This window comes from Hippopotamus amphibius, chromosome 7 (genome assembly GCF_030028045.1).
Source record: "Hippopotamus amphibius kiboko isolate mHipAmp2 chromosome 7, mHipAmp2.hap2, whole genome shotgun sequence".
NCBI classification, from domain to species: Eukaryota; Metazoa; Chordata; class Mammalia; order Artiodactyla; family Hippopotamidae; genus Hippopotamus; species Hippopotamus amphibius.
This window is the reverse complement of record NC_080192.1, coordinates 6,588,037-6,614,172: the sequence shown is the minus strand read 5'-3', so window position 1 is coordinate 6,614,172 and position 26,136 is coordinate 6,588,037. Positions and strand designations below refer to the sequence as shown.

General features: G+C 49.8%; 1 protein-coding gene and 1 non-coding gene across 2 annotated transcripts; one reads left to right on the top strand and one right to left on the bottom strand.

The window, feature by feature from the left end:
• Positions 1-1,946: 1,946 nt before the first annotated feature.
• On the bottom strand, positions 1,947-22,850 carry POLDIP3 (DNA polymerase delta interacting protein 3). Its single transcript, XM_057741672.1, has 9 exons — positions 22,408-22,850; positions 12,070-12,460; positions 11,238-11,324; positions 9,923-10,018; positions 7,630-7,809; positions 6,976-7,053; positions 4,532-4,661; positions 3,286-3,352; positions 1,947-2,266 (listed from the first exon to the last, which is right to left on the bottom strand). Exons 1-9 carry the CDS (start codon positions 22,464-22,466, stop codon positions 2,089-2,091), a joined length of 1,266 nt encoding a protein of 421 aa, XP_057597655.1. The 5' UTR covers positions 22,467-22,850; the 3' UTR covers positions 1,947-2,088.
• A 3-nt stretch (positions 22,851-22,853) lies between these two features.
• Positions 22,854-23,003, top strand: LOC130857949 (U12 minor spliceosomal RNA). Its single transcript, XR_009054940.1, has one exon. It is a non-coding gene; the product is annotated as a U12 minor spliceosomal RNA (small nuclear RNA).
• Positions 23,004-26,136: the final 3,133 nt, after the last annotated feature.

Sequence of the window (26,136 nt, the reverse complement as noted above, 5' to 3'; positions counted from 1 at the left end):
GCCTCTTCCTCTCCTTTGGAACAAAAGAGACACATATGGGGAATGCAGGGGAATGGGAGGTGGAGAGGGACGCAAGGACTGGCCTACCACCTTCTCTTCTGTTTCCCACGATGGAGGTGGGCAAACAGGCTCTACCCGCAACGTACCATATGGTTACCCAGAGGACAGGGTCCAGATGGCCAGGTGGCTGCAGCTGCGCTCAGTGAAACCCTGTGATAACCAGAGCAGCCTGGCACTGTCTGTAGGAAAGACGGGAGGGTAAAGCCATGCAGGCAGGATATTTACCATCCCTACTGAAAGCAGAGTCCAAGCAGTGATCTGTCTCCAGTACCTGAGAAGCCAGGTCTTAGTGTCTTATGGACACTCTCTGGGGCCAAGAAGGGGAAAGTGTAAGAGGACTGTCTTCCAGCTGCTGAAGAGAACTAAGTTTGTACCCGTTCAAAGGGGGAGAAGGGACCAAAGCAGCCTTCTTTAAAGTGCTGGAAAGTGGAGCACCTCAGGCACATTCCTTGGACTTTCCAGGCCTGGGAGACCTCAGAGCTGGAGGACTGAGTTGGGTTCAAATCCTGGATCCTCCCTGCTTGACAGACTTCTCTCTGTGGAAATATGAGTTTCCAGGTTTTTCTTCACTGGGATGCCCCAAGTAGGTCATGAGAGACTCTCAGTGTCTCAGGTCTCCTTTATACTTTCTAGGCTTGTGTCTTTCACACTACTTGCTACTGCTCTGTAGCCCTCCCAGAATCCTGCTCCCCACACCTGCCAGCTCTGCTAGGCTGGATCCCCTTTACAGTCCCAACAAGCCAGCAGGAAACTGAGAAGGAATGTCACTGGAGCAATGCTGTCCTGGCATATTCACGGGCTGCCCTTGGGTCCTACAGTTTTGCCCCAAATGCCTGGAAACATGTTGAGGGGATAACCCACCAGCTTGCCTGGAAAGGCTGTTTTGCTTTCTCAACTCCCTCCCCACCACCCACCGCTCCCCTATCCCCACTGCCAAGCCAGGAAAACACCCCTCTGGTCAGGGATGGATGGGTCACTCACAACAGTGGAAACAGTGCCCTGGGGTGGCTGCTGGATATATGCCATCTCTCAGCATCCCTGACCATTGTCCTGTACGCACCTGAGGCCAGGAAAACAAAAACCTAGGAGCAAGCCAACGTCTCCTATTCAAATAACCCCTCAGACCCCCAGTGTCACAGAATGGGGAGGCAGACCCTTTGAAACACACAACTAGCAGAGAGCTGGCATTTGCACCAAAACTAGGGTGTGACAGTGCTGTACTGGGTGGGAAATGGGAGGCTAAAGATGAAGCCCCTCCCAGCACTGTCACCCAGAAGCCCCAGAGCTGGGGTAGGGCACTCGGCACAGCTCAAGGGAAAAGGGAAGTGTGAACTCAAGCATTTACTCTGGGCTGAGACAGTACAGGTCCCCCAAACCAAGAGCTAGGGGTGCACTATTCCTAGCAGAGCAGCAGCCTCACCCTGCCCTCGCCACAGGGCCCTCTCCAGACCACAGTGGTCTGGAGCCAACTGTGGTGAGAGGACAAGGGGTGACCTGATCCCCACCTGGCCATCTCCACTGACCAGGAGAGTCAGTGGCATAGCTCTTGAGCTGACCTGGTTCCTGTTAGGAAGGCAGGGGCTTCCACTCCCCGCTTTGCTTGAAAAGTTTAAAAAAGAGAAAGGGGAGTCAAACCCTCACCCCTGAAGAAAGCAGTGTCCTTCATACAGCCCCTGCCCTGCATTCCATGGGGCCACAAGGCTACCCAGAGAATTTAGGGCACCATTTCCAGATAAAAAAATGAATTTGAGGCTGAGTTTAGGGAGCAACACTGAGCAACACAAGCCTACTGTGGTGATGAGGCAGAGAGAGAAGAAACATACTACAGGAAATGTGAACATACAGGAGAGCACAGGGCAAAACACAACACAGAAAGGCGGGTACCGTCCAGTGAGGAAGCTCTCTACCCCCGGCGACCCTTCCCACGCTCAGGGGCCTCCAGTCCAATGGCCCATTGGTCACAATCTTTGTTTTGGGAAACAGAGCCACCCTCCTCTGCCCCCGCTTCTGGCTGTCTCACTCCCCAGCTCAAAGTTTGATTTTGAATTCTGTGGGCTGTGTGGTCACAGAGGCCCCCGAAGACTTGAAAAGCGCCTTCAGGATGGTGTCAGGGTCCACTTCAGCAGGAGGGTTGGAGGAGGCGGCAGAATTCACCCTGCGAGGCAGCTCACTTTCCTTTTTCACTGAGGGGCTGTCGCTCAGCCGTCTGTAGAGAGCAGAGAAGAGCCAAAATCTTGGTCGGTTTTCCCTTAGGTGGAGAGCGGTCCCACCATTAGCTGAGGATCTATTGTAAGCTGGGTACCAAACACACTGCTTTCCGTACCCTTTTACTCCATTTCTCATAGCAAACTTATCATTTTTCAAATTTGCTGATGAGAAAATTGAGATGCAGTCTGCTATGATCTGCGGTTTTAAGTTTAGGAAACACTGTATGTCCCTCAGGGATGGCCAAACACACACCAGCATATTACACGTTCTGAGAAGTCTTGTAGATTTAACTGGGTTTAGCTCAGTGGTTCCCAAACTCACTAGGTCACAAAACCCACATTATTCAGAATACAACTTAATCCTGGAACACAGTTTAAGAAACTTATCTAAACCACACAATTCAATATCCAGGGTTCAAATTGCAGTCTTTCTAAATTTTAAAGTCTATTTCAGGCCTGCCCCACACTACCTCCCCCTACCTTGGCAAGCCTAATATTCTCCCTAGGTCTCTTTCTCCTTGTCTACAAAAGGACTTTCTTTTGCATGTCAGTCTAGACATTTTCTGCATCTCAGGCTTCAAAAAGTCCTTAGTCCTGGGCCAGGCATGCATGCCTGGGTGTGTAACAAAACAAGGGGTAGCACCCAGCACTGCCCCCATGAGAGTCAATCACGAGGAGGCAGGGCTTTCGGCTCACCTGGACAATGCACGCACAGTTGTGCAAAGAGGGACACAACTGGCCTGCTCGCCACTTTCTTCTCAGGTGTTTCTAAATTATAAGCCTGGAAAGGAGGTCTTAATGTTAACCCCTGTGGATCATTCCCCTGCAGAAATGATGTGAGAAGCCACTCTACAAATTTAAGCTTCCTGACTAGCTGCCTGCCAGCCACCACAGCAGAGGAAATGTAACGTAGCTGTGAGGCAGGCAACGTAGCTCTCAGAGCAGAGAGGTGATCACGCAGAGTACACAGGCAGAAGCGCTCCAGCAGGTCCCCAGCACCTCTGCCTTTGGAACTTACAGCAGGATGGGCTGGTCGGAGGTGATAACGTTCCCATTCATGTGGAGGTTGCATTTCATTGGTTGCCCTGAAAAACCAAAAAAGAAAAGGCTCTGCAATGAGACCTTAGCTCCTCACACAAAAGGACAGGGACTGCCACGTTCATTACCAGGAGTCAAAGCATCCACCACTGGCAGCTCTGGCTTCACAGCTAGGGATGGGGCTGTCAGGTTTCCACACAGCCCAGAGACTAAGAAAACCCCAGGGTTATGAGGTCCGTGAAACCTTGGCAGTGACAGCACCACGAAGCCAAGTGGCAACAGACCTCACTTCGTGCAGGAGGAGAGCAGAGTCGAAGTAAGGGAGAAAGTGGACTTAGCATGAAGCAATCCAAACTTGTCTGTGAAGCAAGCAGTAAGGGAAAATGCTTACGGTATAAAATCAAGTGAAAAAAAGATTCAGAAGTGTATGTTTTCTATTTCGTCCATGAAGGATTAACCTTACAAGTACTGGATTCCCACTTTATATAGTATAACAATAACAGCACAAAAAGAGGGGAAGAGGGAATAGAGCCCTATAGGAGTAACATTTCTAAATCTCACTGCAACTGCATTAATACTAATCTGAAATAGATTCTGATAACCTACAATGTAGACTGTAAACCCTTGAGCAACCATTAAGAAATTGACTCAAAAAATATAGTGGAAAAACATCATTAAAGGAACTAAAATACTGCACTAGAAAATATTCATATAATGCAAAACAAAGCCAAATAAAATGTGAATGGATTAAATAATCCAATAAAAAAGCAGAGGTTGAGATAACCAACAAGGATCTACTGTATAGCATAGCACAGGGAAGTATACTCAATATTTTGTAATGACCTATATATGGGAAAAGAATCAGAAAAGAATACACACACACACACACACACACACACACACACGAGGGTGAGTCAAAAATTATCCACAATCCGGTTATATTAAAACTTCTGTTGGCTGCACAGCCAGAGTGTGGATAATTTTTGACTCATCCTTGTATATACCTGAATCACTGTGCTGCATATCTGAAACTAACACAACATTGTAAATCAACTCTACTTCAGTTACAAACACAACACTTCTGCTTGTTCTCAGTGCACAGGAGGCCCCGAGGGCTTAGATGTGTCAGGACACCCACCCACCAGTCTGAGAGGAAGGCTTTCTCCGAGGGCCTGCTGTGAGCCATGAGGAGCAGCAGTGAGGTGGCTGCTTTCTCCCTGACTTACCATCCAGACACCGGTTGTTATACTTCTTATATGCAGTGATGGCATCGTCCTTCTTCACAAAGACGACCTCTGCTACCCCAGGATGCACCAGCCGAGCTCGCTTCAGGGCTCCACAGACACAAAAAAGCTCCTGTGAAGAACAAGAGGGGTTAGGGCTGGGGGAGAATTTCAGGCAGGCATCCTCCCTGCCTGCCACACACTCCTCACAGGGCTCTGGGTTGACTGGTGGCTGTGCTCTGACTGAACATGCCCAGCAGCCAAGACTTTGGGAGGCTCCATTTTAGGTGGTGCTCCTGGGACATCCACAGGCCTCATGTGGGACCAGATGAGGGGACAAGCTGTGCTGGCAGTGAGAAATGAGTCTGGGCTTACAAGCCTTGGAGTCCCTGTGACTCCAACTCACCCCCAAAGTCCTCTTGCCTCAGTGCCGACTTCCTCAACAAGAGTTATAGTTATAGAAAATGGAATTTCTGTCAGAGTCCTCTGTTATGAGAATGGACAGACACACAGGCTCATCAAAGACAGTAGCTAATATATCACCTGGAAATCAGTTAGAAACACAGCTCTGGAGTTCTATGCAGGGTGGCCAACCATTTTGGTTTGGCTGGACTGAGGGCACTTTCAAGGCAGTGCTCTGTACACGTGTGTCAACATCGTCATTTACTCCAGCTCCAAGCCCTCCTCCTTTCACAGACCAGGAGACTGAGGCCAGACAGGGAACACAACGTGGACACAGACTGCAAAGGCTGAGTAGCACCCAAGCCATCTCTTCACCTGCAACTGCCTTCACAAGGTTGTTATGAGGACAATTGTTATGAGGACAAACAGAAGATTTATGAAAAGGTCGTTGTGTGATTTTCTAACAATGAAAGGGAAAATGCTATATATCAAAACCAAGATACAGAACTGAACACTAAGTGCGATCCTAATTTATTAGTTTTTAACATTACCTATTTGGGTAGAAAAGAGGTGAGGGTGACTATTATTGGCAGTTTACTATGAGCAGTGATCATTACCAGTGATTAGTTTTTCACTACTCTGTAATTTCAAAGATCCTGCATACAAAATGTCTGCCACATAGTAAGTATATAAATAATAACAGCTATTACTACTCAGTAAATAATAGCTAGTATTACTTTTATAATCAGGAAAAACTGCTTTAATTCTAATTTGTCAAGTATTACACAAGGTAGGCAGCAATTTCCATTCTCATGGGCACCATTCACAAAATGATCACACAGCACTTGTGTTTCACAATGAAAACCATTAACAAACATGGTGGCCAGTGTGGGCTGTTACGGAACCTGGGACTCAGTTTCAGGGAGAGGCTGGAGTCCAGCTGCATTCACTCTGTGATCTAACAGTTGAGTAAAAGGGGTACCTGGATTCTTTAACAGTCTTATTGGTGCCTGAATGAAAATGAGGTTGAAAAGAAGTCCTGGCTGATTCTGGGCCACTCTTCACCAGGTACCTGAATTGGGTTTTGCCATGACTGCCAAGGGTGGGGGGAAAGGATGGACCAGAAGGGCAATCCAGAGGGGCCAATCACCAGATAACACCAGTCCATCGCATTCCTTTTACTTTGGAGCCATCATGGAAACCCCTAAAGGAGGCAAAAATTCCAAAGACTCTCAGGAAAATATGAACATGGATTTTGCACAGTGGGACTAAAGGATCCCATTCTAGCACAATCCCCTGGCCCTGAGATTGCACCTGGCTCTTTTTTTTGGGGGGGGGGGGAAGGGGGCCCACACTGAACAGCTTGAACGATCTTAGTTTCCCGACCAGGGATTGAACCCAGGCCCCGGCAGTGAAGTGCCAAGTCCTAACCACTGTACCACCAGGGAATTCCCCCGGCTCTGGTTTAGAAGCTGTGAGGAAAAGGGTTAACACAGCTGGCTTGACTGCTCTCCTCTGCAACGCCTGCTTCCAAGGTTGGCCCTTGGCTGGCATCTGGGAACTTGGATTCTGGGAGGGCTCCCATCACCCTAAGAGTGGCACACTGAGCCTAAACTGTGCAAACAATGTGGTTTATGCTAAACACTTGCTTTCCTTCTGAGTCAGGAACTTTGGTGTGTGTTAGGCAGAGGGTGCCTACATGACCAGTCCCTGATAAAAACTCTGGGCACGGAGTCTCTAATGAGGTTCCCTGGTTTCACACGTGTCGTTACAACCAATTACTGGCAGAACAAAGTGCATCCTGTGTGACTCCACAGGAAGAGGACTCCAGAAGTTTGAGTCTGGTTTTCTCCAGCCTTTGACCCAGGAGCATTTTCCCTCTGCTGGTTTTGCTTTGTATCCTATAATGAATCTTAGCCCCGATACAACTCTATGCTAAGCCCTGTGAGTCCTCTTAGAGAATCAGCTAACCTGGGGGTGGTCTTGGGAACCCTTGAAACAGAAGTGGCTTGAGATCTGAAATTCGGGCAGGCCATAGTACTCACAACAATGTCCTCCTCGGTAACTCGAGGGTGCAGATTATTCACGGTCATCTTGGTGCCTTCCAAAGGGCTGAGGACAGGCTGCCACAGACAAAAGAATGTTACTGGAAGTCAGAACAGCTGTGTGCTCGAACAGCAGAATTCACTTCAGGCAAATGACCACGAAGGCCCAGAGGAAACACCCACGGGGGGCCGGTTATGACTGGGCCCCTCTAATCATGCCCCCATCACCCTCTGCTAAGGAATGGAACCTCTCATCACTTCCCAAATATGCCAGGCCCGTTCAGGCCCGAGCCTCTGCCTGGAATGCCATTCACATTTTAAGACCTGCCCAGCTCAGGTGTCACTTTCTCCTTAAAGCCTTCCTGTATCTGTCCAGTGGAATTAGATGCTCTTTCCTCAGCACTCCTGGCAGCCCTCTGTTGTGTCACCAGGCACAGTGCTCTGTTTGCAGCTCTGTTTTCCCTACTTGCCTATGAGCTATCTGAGGGCAGGGGCCACCGGGTCTTGTTTGCTCATGTGTAACATGGGGGTGGCAACACCTACGTCACAGAGGCACTATGAGGACCCAACAGGACACACACAGCACACTGCCCGCCCAGCACAGACTAACTCTCAACTAGTGTGGTCACTTCCTCTCCGTCACCTTCAACTCACCTCAGCAGGCGCCAGCTCTTTGGGGGGCTCCTCCTTGTTCACTAATGTCCGGGACATGGTGGTCAAGGCTTTTGTGCGAACAGAGGAGGGGAGAGCAGGAGCTGTGTATGCATCATTCTGGACCACTTTGGTCAGAGGAAGGGCCTTGGACACAGAAAGCTTGGAACTGCTCACCCCAGACTAAACAAAGAGGAAAACAGGAATCTGAGAACCTAGGGACCCAGGTGCCTCAGGGAGCTGGCAACCCCCAATTTAAAGGCCTCCCACCTCCACAATTCCATTATCAATCGAAAGCCAGAAAGGTGCCAGCTGCCAGCGAAGGGGCAGGAGGAGAGAAAAACAGCCTGCACATGTGTTCACAGAAGCCATTTTCCAGTGTTGGAAGCCCTTGGCAAGAAGCTTCCAAGCAGTTCTGAACATGAGCCAAAGGCTCACCCATACCATTTAGACTTTATAAAAGTCAGAGGCCAAAAGCTTGGGGTCAAGTTCATTCCCAGATATGCTTCTATCACAATGGGCTGGCTGGGAATAGGAACTCACTCTTAAGAAGGCCCAGACTCCCAGCTCTCTGGTCCCTGTTCCAGCCACACAGAGGAACCATGCAGCCCTGCCTCCTCAGCTCCCACACTGTAGGGGACATGCTGGCAGAGTCATCTACATGCAGACCAGCAGAAAGAGTGTTGTCCCCTCCCGCCCCCCACCTCTAACTGGGGATGTGACCCCTTGGAAATATAAACCAGTGAACTCCCTGGTTCTAATGTGTATGAGGGGAAAAAATGCATGAGGCAGAAGTGGCAGGTGGTCTTGCTGACTTAGGACAGTGTCTACCAGGCACTGACTCAGGGAGAAAGGAGGAATGTGGCAGCCAGACAGGCGGATTATGGGACAGGGTCAATTCACCAGCTTCTCCCAATCCAGATGAATCTAGATTCACGCTGAATCCCACATTTCTCAAGCTCCTTTCTGAGTCTCAAGAGCCAGTAGAGTGTAGTGGTTAAACATATAGCCTGAGAGCCAGACTGCTTAGGGCTTAAATTCTAGATCCACTACTTACAAGCTGAGATTTATTTAGCCTCTTTGTGCCTAATTCCTCATCCATAAAATAGGGGTAACAGGGGCTTCCCTGGTTGTGCAGGGGTTAGGAATCCACCTGCCAATGCAGGGAACACGGGTTCGAGCCTTGGTCCTCAAAGATCCCACATGCCGCAGAGCAGCTAAGTCCGTGTGCCACAACTACTGAGGTCGCGTGCCAAAAGCCCATGCTCCGCCACAACAGAGGCCACCACACTGAGAAGCCTGTACACCACAATGAACAGCCCCCACTCTCCACAACTAGAGAAAGCCCCTGTGCAGCAAGGAAGACACAACGCAGCCAAAAATAAACAAATAAAGAAAGAAAAAATAGGGGTAATGTTACCCATTTCACAAGCTGGGAAGGAAGGGAAGCCTTAACTAAGTTAACATAAACACAGGATTTTTTTCCTATTAGGGTTAGCCACCAACTGAGTTAGCTAATAGCCCCCTTGGTAACAGACCCAAGCACTCTAATGATTGGAAAGGCCCAGTCCCTTTGTAACAAACTGGCATCATTCAGCTTCATACATCACGTTGAGAGCTTCAATGGTAACCAAGAAATTGGTCCACATGTTCAGTGCAGTGACCAAAACTGAGCCTCTGGGTCTCTGAAGACCAAACAAAGGCACTTAGCTTGGGCACCCACTTGCCTCCCTAAGTGTAATTTGGCCGCATGCACTGAGCTGAGCGTGATGTTCAGAGCTCCCTGTTGTTCCCAGATACCACTTCCTTTCCCTCTCTGTAGGGTACCTCAGCATCCTAGTCCATCAAGCTTTCCCCACATGCAGGCTGCACCTGGTGGAGCCTTCAGGCAAGGCTCAGTTTATTCTTGTGAACATACCAACAAGGGAATCCAGATTCAAGAATGAGGCCAGAGCTGCTGACTATGGAAGGAAGGGGAACAGGCAGAATGTCCTGCCACAAAGGAAATAAAATGTGATTTTGTCCTGTGGGACCATCCACATGTCCCCTGAAGTGCCTCAAATACAGCAGTTGGGAGCTGCAGCTCCACCCCTCACTATCTACGGGATCTTGAACGAGTCAGTGGGCACGCTGGTCTCAGCACTTATAAAAACCAGGGGTTGGACTAGTTCTTGTTCTGATAATCTCATGACCCAAATGAAGGCATATTTCTGAACTGAAAGGCCCTACTCTCCACCACCTCTCTCACGCACCTGATCAGACACACAGAGTGTACGAAGAACATAAGATACCATACCACATGGTGGAGAAAGCTGCCTGAGGCTGCAAATTTCATCTGTTTACTAGGAATGGGAGCTATAACATCATCATCTTCATCCAGGTCATATAAATTCTGAAAATAAAGAAATATAAGCTAATGTGGCATACAGGCTCTCAACAGACATCTGGAGTAAGGACAGCAGGGAGGTGAGGGCTACAGTAAGCAAGATGGAGGGAGAAGTGGGTGCAGGGGCAGTACCTAGGGAAACTGGCCTGGGAGACTGGGGCTCAAGTCCTGGCAGGCTTCCTCCCTGCCCACAAGGGCCCAATGAAAGTTCTGAAATTCCAGTTACATCAGAAGTACCTTTCTACAAGTGGGCAATACCTATCAAGGGTCCCTAAAATGTCTGTTTATATCCTTTGCCTTAGAAAGTCTGTGCCAGGCAATCTGGCCTATAGAAACAACCCGAACTCTTGAAAGAGCTTTATCCTCAAAGATGTTCATAGAAGGATTTCTAACAGTGAAACTTACAGGAAAATGGTTGAAATACATCAGAATGTCAACTCAACAGAACAGGCAGTTATTAAAATATTTATAGTAAATGTGAATTACAGAAAAATGAGTTATAAAGTGAAAACAGAACATGAAATTGGATAATAACATAATCACAACTACAACTATGCATTAAATAAATAATAATCTTTCTCTCTCTCACATACACACAGGTGCGCACACACATGAAGGAACCAGGGCAGAATTTCAACAGGGGTTGGCTCTGGAGAGCCAGAACACGAAGACTTTTTTCCCTCTCCTTAATCTTTCCGTGTTTTGCAAATCTTAAGGGAAAAAAAAAAAGGAAAAAACTTTCAAAAAGACTTTCTTTTTGGGACTTCCCTGGTGGCACAGTGGTTATGAATCTGCCTGCCAATGCAGGGGTCACAGGTTCGAGCCCTGGTCCAGGAAGATTCCACATGCCACGAAGCAACAACGCCTGTGTGCCACAACTACTGAAGCCCATGTGCCTAGAGCCTGTACTCTGCAACAAGAGAAGCCACCTCAATGAGAAGTCTCCGCACCACAATGAAGAGTAGCCCCCACTCACTGCAACTAGAGAAAGCCCACACACAGCCATGAAGACCCAACACAGCCAATAAATAAATAAATAGATAAACTAATTAAAAAAGAAATTTCTTTTTAAAACTCATAAACTGCAAAAAGCGTCAAATGTAATTAATCCCTCCTCCAACTCTTCACGCTGGAATCTTGGGCCAGGCCTCAGTTAATCCACTTGGAAGGCCGCATCAAAACACATGTGTGTACACACACATGCACACACACACTCTCACTCCACCTGTTTGGCCTGGTGGTTATTGACGACGTTGATCCTCATTCCAGCAGCATGGGCGTGAATTGGTGCCATGGCCTTCTGCTGCGGAACCTAGAAACACCCAGTGGTCATAATTCATCCCATGCGGCCCACGTGCATTCTCTATGAGTACAGGATCACTGAACTTAAATACAGTGTGCACTCAGTTTTGGTCTGCGGCAAAAGGCCCTACAAGAGTGGCTCATGCCCAAAGCAGGAAAGCAACGCAAGACTCATCACCCCAGAGCTCCTGTGACAACGCATTTGCTGGGCTCAGTGAACCTGGCTTAATAAATGTTCACTGCTGCTGCCATTCCTATTACCAGAGTTGCTGTGAAGATTAAACAATATTGTTTCCATTCCCTTTGGGGTGGCGGCTGTGCGGGTGGCCAGGACCCTGCACTAAGAGCCCGGTTTGACTAGGTTTCCATCCTGGTCCTCCACTGACAGGCTGTGTAACTGCGCACAATTACTCACATCTCTGAGACTTAGGTTCTTCTTTCATAAAACTGGGGTAATAATCCACGGTTGCAGTGAGGAATGCTAAGTGCCTGCCACATAGCACGAGCTCAACAAATGTTTTGTCCTTTCCTTTCTCTTCCCTCTACCACTATCTCACTTAATGTCTCTGGACACCCCACCACCACCCTGCTTCTTTTACATGAAACTGAGATGATATCTTGCCCTTCTCATATGGTTACTATACAAACAGCTGGGGGAACTGTCATTTTGCCTAAACACTCCTGGTCCCTGGTCCCTGCCTGAATCTATAGTTGTTACTGGTTTCCAGGAATTTGTGACAGGAGTCACAACCTACCTGGATGGTTTTAGTGAGCTTCAGAGCAGGGGTCACTGTCCCGATGGGTGGGTTCACGAAGGCAGCAGGGGAATTTCGCTTCAAGCTGATCTTCTCCCGGGCATCAGCCACCTGGTGGGGCTTCTGGGGCACCGTGCTCTGCTGCTTGCGGGAGTTCAGCATCTCTCTGGCATCCTGCACTTTCCCTTTGATCCGGAACCGGGCATCTTTCTGCAAAAGCTTTTCCCGGGCATCCTTGACTCCCAGCTTGAGCCGAGCATCTGAGAGGCCAATCTTTTGCCGAGCATCAAATCTCTGCTGGAAGGTGGCTGTGCGTGCTGGCTGGTTGAGAAGGCTCTGTTGGATCCCAACACGAGATCGGACACCTCCAACTCCTGGTCTAGCATTGAGCCTGCAAATAAAAACTGCAATATTAAGAGGATCTGGATAAACAGTAGCCTGTGGAAACAGAGCCATGGTAATACTGGGAACAAAGGAAGCCCTGGAGAAACCAGAAGGCTGCTCCCTGTCAGAGGAAACAATTAACTCTATATAGAGGCTTCTTTTGTAGTCTTATAATTTTTAACTCTGCATTGTAAACAAAGTTAGGAAGGAGGGGCAGAACAGGTGTTTTTAGACACTACGATGGACAATAACCTCCAAACCATACCAAATAAAATAAGCATATTCCCCAGATATCATAACCACACACACCTGAAGAACAACTTCAGTTTCCAAAGTTCTTCCAAATCCTTGCTCTCAATCAGCACTCTCAGCCCCCTGTGAAGCGGGCATTACTATGCCCCTTTTACAGTGGAAGAAACAGGCTTGGAGACAGTAAATAATTAACAAAGGGTGCCCAGCTGGCCTCTGGCAGCCTCATGCCTCCAGGGTCGGCAGACACCCCCACTGGCTGGGATCAAGAAAGCCAACTTACAGGACTTCCCTGGTGATCCAGTGGTTAAGACTCCATGCTCCCAAAGCAGGGGGCCCAGGTTTGATCCCTGGTTGGGGAACTAGATCCCGACTGCATGCCCCAACTAAGAAGTCTACATGCTGCAACCAAGACCCAGCACAGCCTAAATAAATAAATATTAAAAAGCAAGCAAGCCAGCCAGCCAGCCAGGCTGCCAACACACGGGTCTGGCTTGGAGCCAGAGGACTAGCAGACTAAGACATAAAGACTTTGTAGAAAGAAAAATAATCACTCTGTCTGAACTGTTCCTATTCACAACACTCTGACTCCAAATGTGTAGGTCTTTTCCTTACACCAACCAATTCTCTAACTCTCTAGACACCAACTGGGTGTCTGACAGCTCAATTCTGACAATAACTACCCAGAGCTGGCACAGACTCCACAAGTTAAAGGCTCAGTCCCACAAGACTGCCCGGAAGTCAGAGGCTAATTCCAAGTCCTGGGCTTCCTGTGCATCTGATCAACAGACTATAAATGGAGGGTTCACACGACCCTCTCCTCCTCAAGTTAGATAATTTGCTAGAATAGTTCACAGGACTCTGGAAAACAGTTTACTTATTATTACTAGTTTATTATAAATGATACAACTCAAGAACAGCCAAATAGCAGAGATGTGTGAGGCTAGGTATGGGGAAGGGGTATGGCAGCACCACCCTCCTGGCACATGGTTGTGTTCACCAACCCCAAATTTCTCCATACTCAATTGTACAGGAGTTTCTATGGAGGTTCCATTATCTACGCATAATTGAGCAAATCACTGGCTACTGCTGATAAGCTCAGTCTCTAGCCCTTCTTTTCTCCCTGGAGGTCCAGGGTGGGAGTGGGGTGGAGCGGCAAGTTCCCATAGGCTGATCATGCCTAGGTCCTTCTGGCGACCAGCCCCATCCTGAAGCTACCTAGGGGTCCACCAAGAGCTACTTTATTAGAACAAAAGATGCTCCTATCACCCTTACCACTCAGGAAACTCCAAGGGTTTTAGAAACTGTGTGCCAGGGACAAAGACCAAATGTGTATTTATCACACTCTGCAACAACAAAAATGTCAAATCCAGAAACTGTTAAAATTGGAAAGGAACAAAACTCCATTAAACAAGCCCCATTCTCTTTTGGGGCTTCTTTGTTGGCTCTTCAATGGCTTGAGAGTAAACAGAAGACCCCCTTCAAGAACAATCCTGGAAGTGCTCCCTGTGGGCTTCTGCCTCACCCCACCTGCCCACCTCACCATGAGGCCTCCAGCCACACTCCTCCTGTGGCAGACACCCTACCTGGGGACACCGACTTCCACACGTCCTCTTTGGGAAACACTCTCTGATTCTTCCAGGACAGCCCTTCTTTGTGCCTATTATCCTTTGTGTTCTTTTCTCTCCCCACGCTGGGCTGGGAGGGAAGGGGTGGATGGGGCCCTGTGCTTTGTAAGTATTGTTGAGCCCTGGCTCAGTATAAGAAACGTCTAAGAAGCTTCTCAAAAATATAGCGCTCTCTCTAAAAAAGAGAAAGAAAGAAAGGAAGAAAGGAAGGAAGGAAGGAAGGAAGGAAGGAAGACAGACAGACTAACAAAAAAATACAGTTCTCTAAACCCCACCCCAGAGCTACTGAGTCCAAAATTTGGGTGAAGGCCTGGGCACATGAATTTTTCCCTCCACAGGTGATCCTGAAGAGCAGCTGCGTAGTGAATCTCTGACCTGGAGTTAGAAGGTAAAACTGCTGAATAAACAAGTTCCTATACCATGCCCACATCACTGCCCAGGCCTCCCAGGAGGCATCCTTCACAGTGGGTAAGCCTCTGGGTTCTCCTACTGCTTCATTCTTTCTCAACCAGCTGGAATGAGACTGTCCACCAGCTCCTCTGCTAACAGCAGGAGTGCACCCAAAGGTGAGTCTTCCTGGCACCAAGTAAAAGAAAACCTGGACCTTCCTCTTGTTATTCTAAGCACAGCAGAAGAACACCTGCTGCCTCTACTATGCCAGAGCCAGACTGAAGGCAGTGATGCACAATACTATTTTTCTTTGAAAAATGGCAGATTACTTTAGGATTTATGTACTTTCCAGTGGGTTTATATTAAAAAAAAAAAAATGGGTGGAAGAGAGTGTGGAAGGGGTCATTCACAGCATCAGTCAGATTACGTTTAAGGTGGGTGGGTGGAACTGCTTGTCCGTCCCTGCTCTATTTTCTCATGTAGAGACTCCGGGAGACTGAGGTGCTTAAAAAAGCAAGGCCCAAAGGAATGATGTGTTTAGGGAGGCCAGTGCACACGACCAGGGAGAGGGAAACAGCTGTGTGCAGCAGGGAGCATCTATTCTTCCTGAACAGGGCTACCCTAGGCTTTGTAGCCTGCAAAGCCACAGGCAACAGTGAGACTCTGCTTTAAGGTGACCACAGAAACCTGTAGCTGCACTGAGGGGCCCTTGGTATTTGTGAAGGAAACGACATGAATGTCATAACAAAGCCCTAGCCCCAGGACCGACTGGCAGGTGAGGTGTCCCCACTGGGTTTTTGTTTGTTTGTTTTTAATGCTTTCAACTCCCTACATCTAATGATGCCCACCAAACAAAAGCAACAGGCTGTTGGTTCAGCCCCGGGGCTACTACTGAAGGCTTACTCATAAAACGAGGGAAAAGATTTAGATCAACATTTACCATCCACATCCAGATGAAACCCGAGTCAGTGGAAAGCATTCCAGATGGAATTCTTCACTCATCAAGCACTGGAACCCTCTGAAAGTAGAGGCCTTGGGTACCAAAAGAGCATGGTGAAGAACAGGACTCCACACTACGGGGGTAGGGCACGGGACATACAGATAAATAATCAGCACCATCCTGCCCTAGGAGAGGAAGGTCCTAAGTCTGTGGAGCTGTGGGAGGGCTCAGAGGTGGCTCAGGGTTTCTGGAAATAGTGTCAAAGGGCATCCTAGGCAAACCAAATGTGGAAAGCGCGCCCTACAGCCCACAGCTTCTTCACCCTTGCAGAGGGGGAGGGAGCTGAGAAGGCATTTAAGTTTTCCCCATTTCCCCACCCTCAAGAGCATTCCTTCACTTCGCCCATATCACTTCCACAGCTGAAGGCTCCCTCCTTGGAGCCCTCACAGCACCAGACAAAGCTTCTATTAAAGCACTTACCATGCAGCATCACAATGACGTTTACAAGCCTGCATCTCCCACAGGATTAAGAGCTTCCCAGGGGGTATATCCTACATCTCCTCCCCCAAGTCAACACTGCCCCAAGGGAAAGACAAAGGCTCAAAGAGCTAGGTCAGGGACCCTACAGGACTCCTATCTTACATTCTCCTTTTAGGCTCACAATCTCTGAGATTACCTGCCATCACTTCCATCTTACAAAGGAAAAACCAAATCAAAGAGCTAGTGGCATGGCTGGGACTGGACCCCAGACTCCAGGCTCTTTCCATTATAACAGATTCCAAGCTTCCCTCTTTCTTACACCAAGCCCCAGGGGAGGTAAGACAGGAGAAGGGATGGCTGCCCTGGAAGGGCTTCTCTTAGAGAAGACTGCCCCTGAAAAGGGCAGTCCTCCACCCAGCCCTCACCAACTGGTCCAGTGCCCTGCTAGGACCCTGGCCACCAATTGCTCTCCCAGCTAATAGAGGGGCACCCACACAGCCAAGGCACAGGGCCACCCTGGCCCTTACCCCAAGAGTGGGACCCACAAGGATCCTGCCAAGCTGCAGGAAGCTTCAGGAAAGGCCTCTGGGAAGCGAAAGCAGCTGGTCTCTGAGTGGACATTACAAAGGGAACCAGGCTGCATTAAACTGACAGTGGAAGACGTCACTGATGACCAGGTCCACCACACAGTAGAGGTCAGACACATTCTAATCCAAACTTGAGCCTGTCCGGAATGAAGACTTCCTATCTTCATCTGTCTTCTCCAAATCCCATCTCCTACCATCAACAGGGTACTCCCACCAAAGGTTCCTGATATTTATAACTACAGAAGGTGGGATGATCTTATAGTGTGATACACCATGATTTTACAATACCATAAAATTGGGCAAATCCAGACTCCATGGCATCAATTATGCTTTCAAAAAGTCAGGTCATCCCAATTTCACCAGTCTTTCAAGCAATTAAACATTATCGCCAAGGGGGAAAAAAAAGCTATTGAAAGCAACTATTTTCAATAATTAAAGGAACAATGAGATTCTTTTTTTTTAATATATTTTTTTAAATTATTTATTTTATTTATTTATTGGCTGCACTGGGTCTTCATTGCTGCACACGGGCTTTCTCCAGTTGCTGCGAGCGGGGGCTACTCTTCACTGTGGTGCACGGGCTCCTCATTGTAGTGGCTTCTCTTGTTTTGGAGCACAGGCCCTAGGCGCGTGGGCTTCAATAGCTGCAGCACATGGGCTCAATAGTTGTGGCTCACAGGCTCTAGAGCACAGGCTCAATAGTTGTGGCGCACGGGCTTAATTGCTCCGTGGCATGTGGAATCTTCCCAAGGCAGGGCTCGAACCCGTGTCCCCTGCATTGGCAGGAGGATTCTTTACCACTCCGCCACCTAGGAAGTCCAACAATGAGATTCTTGAAAACAAAATTCATAGCCCTGATCAGAGAATGAAGAAAGGGGCAGATTCAAAAGTTTTCTGGTTCATTCTAACTGGGCCTGAATAGCAACCCCTTTGCAGAAGGAGGGCCCTCTGCAACCTTGAGTTATTCATATTCCTCAACAATCCCCCTCTCTGATCATTTGTAATGGCTGTCTGAAGTGCTGTATGGGGAAGTCACAGAAGTCTATGGTTGATAAGCAATGTCTGCCATGGCCACATAAGGGTCAACTGGCTACCAGGGTTTATGACAGATTTTACAAAGACGGCACTCTCAGCTAACAGTTTCCAGCACTTACTACAGGACCATAAACTTTGACGCATCTCCTTTAATCCTCACAACACTGAGAAGTAGGTTATTCTTCACCTTTTATGGATGAGGAAACTGAGACTCAAGAAGAGTAACTATCTCAAAAAACAGAGCTATAATGGTGAAGGCTGGATCTGAACTTCACTATACCTACTTAAAATACCAATAAATCAAGTGTGGGTCAAAAATAAAGAACAAGACTCGAAGAGCTAAGGAAGGCTGAATACTGTCCCCAAGCTAAGGAAAAAATGAGGACTCCAGTCACATCCAGGGACACCTCTAGTGACCAGAGGATGAGCACACACACTGAGGCTGAGGAACAGTGTACTCACCAGAGACCCACACACCATACTGCGTGTCTAGCAAGAAAGACCGCCAAGATGCCCCCTGCTGGTATTCTTATCTATTTGAACAACACAAAAGGTACATTTTGGGGAGGAAAGTGATACAGTTGTGGATGTAGGAGCACAAGTAAGCTACTTTCCCTCAATTCCATATATTCAGTTCCCTGGTTACACCAGTTCTTTCAACTCCTTTCATGAGCAGCTTTAGGGGGTTTCAGTGTTCAGGCTTTTTATAATCATTGCTCCTCTCCCCACATGAAAAGACAGCTATTCATCCCAGCAGGCAGCAGTACCGCTTATATGGCAAGCATTAGTCATCAGGAATTTTTCAAATAAACACTGCTGCTAGAAGCAGGTCTCCAAAACACAGAGCCAGTTATGTTACCCTCTCGCTCCAAGAACTGCTATGGGCTCCCTAACAAAGCCCAACCCCTCAGTGGAACCCCCTTTCTGGCCCCCACTGCCTGTAGCCTCACCTCCCATGGCAGACTATGTGATGTTCCCAAAACACATTCCGTGCTTTTGGCCTCAGCAAATGTTTGGGAGGGGGAGAGAGGGAAGTTTTAAGCAAGTCTCTTAACTGCCCTGCCCCGTCACACCTGAAACAGTGCAACTGTGCACTGCTTCCAAACGCTCAGCAGGTACTCCACCAGTGCCTAGGAAGAGTGGTGCGGGCGAGAGGGCAAACACCCACTGGAGCCTGACCCCTCTCCCCAAGTTGCCTACTGTAGCCTGGCATACACATGACCAGGCAGGGTCTGTCTGGGGCTAGGAATGCCTCACCCTCTCGGATCTACCTATGCAGAGCAGAGTGGCAGCTGACTCTGGACAGATGTCCAGTTCAAAGGATTCAGGCCCACGAGGGGTACCCTGGACTATTCTAAAGTGGATTTTAATCCATGGGATTCTCTGGGTTAGAACGTGTGTGTTGAGGTCATCTTAGGAAGAAATAGTTTAGTTCTAACAATTAATAAGGGTCAATTCTGGACTATGTGCTTTAGAGACACAAGGAAAAACAGACGCGATCTCAGTACCCTCCAAGAGTCTTGTGCAGATGTTTCATTTTAAATTATAATTCTTCCCTTCCAAGCTAATGTAACAACTCATTTCCCTCCTCTTTGTTTTAGGTCTAATTTCCTTTACCTTATTTCAATGAGGAAACCAGCAGTGAGCACCAGGACCAGAGCCCTGGCATGAACTGGAAAGTTCCCTAACCTATCCCCACAGCTCCAAGGACTCTCACATGGGCATCTGGCCCAGAGCTGCTCACCTCCAGCACATTAAGGCCCAACTTCCCTACTAAGGCTGCCTGTCACCTTCATCTAACTACGTGGAGGCAGTGACAATAGCTATCTTCTGAGGCTTGAACTAAGCAAACCAAAGAGGGGGTGCCTTGCCTAACCAAATCAGTGATACTCTCACATCTCAAGGAAGAAATGGACAAGAGGAGCAGGCCCACACTGCAGCTGGTGCCCATGCTGCCTTGGGGAGACTCATCTATGGGTCTTGAACAACTGCAGCCACTAGAAATGTGCTGTGTGTTGGCAAGGACAGCATCTCACCATGGCCTGGATGCAGTATCATAAAATCATTCCCTCCTTTCTCTACTTTCATATTAATTAAGGAACCTTTTGATGATTAACTGGAGGGCAGGTAATCATGATAATGACACCTTTCTTGACTTATGTGGTGCAATGAATGCAAAACAGAGTGGCTGCTCTGAAGAACAAGCACATTCCACGACCTGTGAGAAGGGGTTATTTACACTTCCACAGGCTCAAGTCCTTTGCTATTTCCACTAAGAAGAGGAAAGAAGTTTTCTGAGATGGTCATAGGTTCTTCCTAAATTATTAAGCACAAAGTTCTTCATGGGATAGCCATGCAACATTAAACCAAAGTTTCCAGTAAGGTGACTTCTTCCAGGAAGCATGTAAAATAACATTTGTTAACTGTAGAAAATGACATTTGTTCACTGAAATTTGTTCAGATGTTTCACAGTTCTTGATGGGAACTCCCTCCCCCCACATCTAGTTTTTCCCTCTGTTGGCTGTGCAAGCAAAAAAAAAAAAAAAAAGGAGTTTCCCGCAGGTTTAACCCAAACATAGCACACAGTCCCATTTCCTCTACACTCTCTTTGCCTGCACTTCCCCCAATCCAATCTTCACATAATAGCAAAGCAATATTCCCACCATGAAGATTGGATGTTACTTCTTTACTTAAAAGCCTTCATTAACGATGATGATGATAGCTAACATCTATTGGGCACTCAGTACCCATCAGATGCTTTCTGATGTACTTTAGATACGGTAATTCACTTAGTCCTGACAATACCTAATGAAGTACATATTACCCATGCTTTATACATAAGGAAAGAGAGGCATGGAATGGTTAAGTAATTTTCATAAGATCATATGGAAAGTGGGAGACGCAGGGATTGAAACCTGGCAGTCTGACTCTAGGACCCCAATGCTTACCTATTATGTCCCCTGGGAGAAGGGATTTGGGCTTCTACACCTTTAACGTCATTTGCTGAACACTTACTACGTGGTACAACTTTAAAATATACATTCTTATATTCTCATATTTAATCCTCTCAACCAGCTGCCAGGAACGATTTTCGCAAATGAGGAAAGTGCCCAGCTCAGAAGTCCCCCGGCCAGGGAGGCACAGAACCCAACAAGGGACCAGGCCTGCCTGGCTGCCCAGTCTCTGCTCTTTTCAGGGATCCACACATCCCCTCTTCCCTGCATTTCCCCCCAAGGCCCAACACAAGACTCCGCACACATCAACAGCAAAAAAAGTACACACCGCCTGCAGTCAGGAACTGAGGGGAGTGACTGCAGGAAGCGCAGGTCCTGGGAAGCTGGCTCATCCAGCAACTGTCGAGCAAACCTGTGAAACCTGGACGGGCTTAGAAGCGGCCAGAGGACCCAGCACCAACTCCACACCAGTCACTAGAGAGAAGACCTAGGAAAGAACGACTCACAGATAACGGTAGAGGAAATGAACGCTGTGTGCCTATTAGGAACCAGCAGCCAGGTGGAGTGCTGGCTGGTGAATTCCGTGGTGGCGGAGGCAGCTGTAGCGAATATGGGTGTAAAAGTGAGGGCGGGGGGTACCTTTCAAATACTCAAAGAATCCATTTTCGAGCCAGAGGCAGTACTAACACACCTCTGCTGAACGAACGTCTGAGAAAACAGGATCTATCCTCACAACCCGCTGTTTACAAGGACATCTCAACTAAGGTGCTGCAAAACCACGGCCAAAGTTCCCACCTTCTCATACAGGTGAACTGGAGCTCACAAAGCCTGGGGACGACTCACGGTATCTGAGGGTCCAGTGGAAGTCTGGGGCACAGAAATGGGGATGGGGCAAACCATCCCCGCGACTCCTCACCCAGATACATAACCACCTCTTCGGAGAACCACGCAGAAACGGCCGGCCTCCCGCTCCGTCCCACCTGTTTTCCTGCCCCAGCCTGAGGCCACCTCAGCCAGCTCGTGAAGTGCACTCGGCACCCATCTCAGCTCTGCGTGGCTTCGGGCAACTCCCTCCGCCTCGAGCTCCTCATCCGGAAAACCGGGCAAACACTCACAGCTGCCGCCGGGACGGCGAAAGGGGCAGACGAGCCCGTCTGGGCAGCGAAGCGCTTGGAGGAGCTGAAAGGCCGCACGAAGGGAGGCGAGTGTTAACAGAGGGGAGGCAGGCGCACGAGCTGGAGACTAAAGGGCAGGGCCTGGGTCTCGGCTGCGGCAGCAGCAGACCGGCGGCGCGGAGCAAGTCCCTTCACCGCGCACCTCCCGTCGTCCTAACGCTAAGGCCGCGCTCAGCCCCCCGAGCAGCGCCCGTCTCCTCAGAGCAGCGGCCGCGCCGGGGAAGACCCTCCGGGCCCCGGGCCGCGCGTCCCCGCCGCCGCCCCCTGGGCCGCTCCCGCCCGCCCTGCCCCTCCGCCGGCTGCGCCCCCCCGGCCCCCTCAACCCGGCCCCCTCAACCCGGCCCGCCGGAGCGACGGCGCCCGCAGCCAGTGGGCGGCCGGGCCAATGAGGAGCGCGGCTGCGGCAGGGGGCGGGCGCAGACGGCCCTCCGAGTCGCGCCAGGGCCGTTCCCTCCTCCGCCCCGAGCCCCGCTCGGACTCGGGCCCTGAAGCCCGAAAGTAGAAAAGGCCGCTCACCTCCCCTTCACAGCAGCCCCTCGCTTCCGGATGAGCTCGTCCAGGGAGATGTCCGCCATCTTGCACCGCCGAGCGAGCCGCGAGCAGCTCAGGGTCCCTCAGCCCTCGAGCCCGCCCCTTCGGCCGCTACCGAGCGACTAGCGGCTTCCGGCGTTCGGCTGACGAACTCTCGCGACGGATCAGACCGAGCAAGGACCGGAAGGGGCGGGGCGCTACCCGTGAGCCTTTGCGACGCCCGCTGCTTATCTGCATACGGCGGGTCTTAGCTCTACAGTTCCCTCTCTCTCAAGACGAATAAATAAAATAAAAAGCAACCGAAAAAAATTAAATGAAGAAGACAAACTTCAAAGGAACGATGTTCTGGGTTCGACAGGCAACTTTAGTGCTCACCGTACGGCAAATGAGAATGGGATTCATTACCTAGGAAGTAATATGTATACATTTTTATGCCTTAAACTTATGAGTAAGGAAAATAACGATTCGGGGTGACGCCCGAATCCTCACTGCTAATGTGAGACGAATTTTTGAACGGGTAAAGGTTGTCCCCGAGGTGACCCGCCTACTTTGCGGGATGCCTGGGAGTTGCGATCTGCCCGTCCCCCTAAAGCTTGAAAAGTAGAATAAAGCGTAGAAGTAGAAACTGGGCTGTGATAACAGGGATTCAGGAATCACGTGTAGTAGGAAGGTTGGGCTTTAGCAGAAACTGCACTGCTGTTCATGTGAGGGTTGGGCCTGGAGTAAGCGAGTATAGCTCGCTCTTTACAGTTTGGTACTTCTGTGACTGCGGAGTGATGCTACCTGTTTGCCGATAGCTCAGAAACAAGGATTCGTGCGACACCCAGTAGGCTGTTTCTGCAGCTTATATCGCGATGTTCACGTGGCGGCGGGAGGATCTCCGGGCTCGCGGGTCACACCGCTAGGCAGTATGACCTTCGCAAACAAGCAGAGAACGTAGGCCGTTGCGGGGGTTAAACAGTGTTCGCAAAACGTGGACTTGCCTTTGCGCGGACGCAGCCTCAGCCTCCGCCTCCAGCACCGACCCTGGCTTGAAGTAGGCATTCAATGCAGATGTGCCGCATACACGAAAAATACATGAGACGGTGGAAAAAGCAAAAACAAACCAGAAAACAAACCCGCAACGCCTTTAGAACAGCGCCGAGCATGGACTAAGCGCCCTGTGAGTTACCGCTGTTGTTTTCTAAGTGAAACACCGCGAGTGGAGCTGCGTCCTCTTGACGGAACGTCACACCACGATGAACAATCTGGCATCAGAAGGTCTGCGGAGAGACGAGCTGGTGAGCGCGGGGCACCAGACCGACGAGGGAAATCCGGGTGCCCGTTGCGCAGCTGCGGTGGGGCTCTGGCCGGGCCCCCAATTCTCAGTGGTCAAACGGGACCCGTAAGCCCCACCTCGCAGAGGTACCGGGAAGGAGCGCGGAGACCAGGACCCAGTCCCCGGCGGCCGGACCGCGGAGGGCAGCTGCGGGGGCACCGGGAAGGGGCCCGAGGACCGCGGGAGCTCAGGCCCTTTCGCGCCTCCACACGGAGAAGGTGAAGTGTAAAAATGTCGTTTAAATAATTAAACTACCGCAACCGTGGGGCCCTTAACTGATATGATCTAACTCCGTGGCTGTCAGCGGCGCGACCCTCCTGCAGAGGCACTGCGGCGCTCGGCGGGGTGGTGTCCGGTTGTATGAACGGCCGGGATCCGGCCACGTGGAGGGGGGACAGGGTGCGGCGCCACCCCACCCCCCCGCCCCTCCACGTCCGCGACCTTCCCAGGGCGGAGGCGCCGGTTGCGATTCTCCGATGCTGGGTTTCGCTCCGTTCCCTGTATGAACACGCAGGACTTCCTGCCCGGTGTAAAGAAACATGGAATTGGCAGCAGCCCACCTGCGATGTAGCCAAGGGAACCGGGTCCCGCCGGGGAGACCCGCGCTCCTGTCGGCAGAGCCCGGGCGGCGGGCGGCACTGGGGTCTGCGCCAGCCCTGGGCCCCTGCGTCTGTGCAAGCTCCTGGCGCTCCCCTCTAGGGGCCCTGGGACCAGCATGTACATCCTGAAACGTGCATCGTTTTACAAAGTCCTTTCCTTTTTTGCTTTTATAACGTAGTTGGAGCTTTGCGTTGATTTTTGTTTTTTTTTAAGATTTGTGTTGATTTTCCAAGAAATTCTGTATAGGTGGATGATATCACCTGTGAATTCACTTCAGGAGAGTAAAGGGGCTGTTATGTTATTTTTAAATGGTGTCAGGTCTGAGAGGGTGGAGAATCACTGGCCTATTCACTCACCCATTTTACAGATGGGGAGACAGACCGCGAGAGGGTAGGGACCAGGTCCAATTCATGCCCTTCTTCCCAGCTTCAGCTGAGGTGGAGAAGAGCCATCAGGGCCTGAGAGTCACAGGCTGAGTCCCAACCCTGCCCCAGAGACAGAATGGAAGGTGAGAGATGAGAGAGGAGAGCGGCTCCCTGAGGATTCTTGTGAACTCCCCTGTCTTCTTCTCTTCCCCACCCCACTGCAGCCACACTGGCCCTCACTGTGTTCCATCCAGCAGGTCTCTGCCCCAGGGCCTTTGCACTTGTGGCTCACTGCCTCTGGAATACCCCTCTAGTCCTGTCTCCCTCTCCAGCCTCAACTTCAATATCCTCTCAGCCGCCGGACTTCCTTGATCTGTTTCTGGAAGTTTCTTCCACAAGTTTGTTCTAACCACAAGGCCTTCACACTTGCTGTTCCACCATGAACACCTATCCCGGCAGGGCCAGCTCCTTCCCTTCACATCCCAGCACAAAGGTCACCTCCTGAGCAGGCTCTCCTGCTGTCCAGCTCTAAGAACAGCCCTCACTCCCACACTGTCCCATCTTTCACTTCTGTCTTGGCATTTCGCATCATGTTACTTGCCTAGTGTCTTTCTCATGAGCACCTCAGGAGCAGGGAAGGGTGTGTCTGTGGCAGCCACAGCCCTGGCCCCGGCCCCCGGAACAGTGCCTGCATGAATGAAGGAACCCCCTTCCCCACCTGTAGCCTCCACAGGACAGAGTGACACTCGCCTCACCTCAGGCCCCACCTCCACCCTGAAAGCCATTCACTGCCCTGAGCCTCAGTCTCTCCGTCGGGAAGTGGGACTATGGACTTCTCCCTACCTCTTTCAAGGCTGTCCAGAGGACACAGTAAAAGGAAAACACTGGGGACACAAGGGGTTGTCCAAAGTTGGGACTGGGGACACCTTATAACACGGCTGAGATGATCTGAATAAGGCTGGGCGTGAGGGGACATTTAAACGCTGAACTCCCGGCGTCCACAGTCCATCTATTTCCAGGAATCTATCCTAAAAGAAATCGCCAGAAAGGAGGGTGAAGGTGGCCACTGTTATTTACAAAATCCACAAATTGGAAACAGCCTAACTGTCCAACAACAGGGATTTACTACATAAAAGAATCCTGATCCGCCTGGGCCTATGGTGAGTTTCTGACCATAGGGGGAAAGCACATCTGACACTGGGAAGCACTGCCACACAGTGGATGGTGTGGTTTCATCCAAGTCATCACTGTTTGCCTGTGAATGTCTGCTGGTTTTTTTTTTCCCTGTGTGTACTTTTGTGTGCTCTCCAAATTTTCTACTATAAACACAAACAAACTTCAGAAATAAATGTCAGGCCTTGCCCCGCCTCTTCCTGCCACCCCTTGCCCCATCCCTCCCCTCCAATGATGTAGGTCACAGAGCCTCCAGGA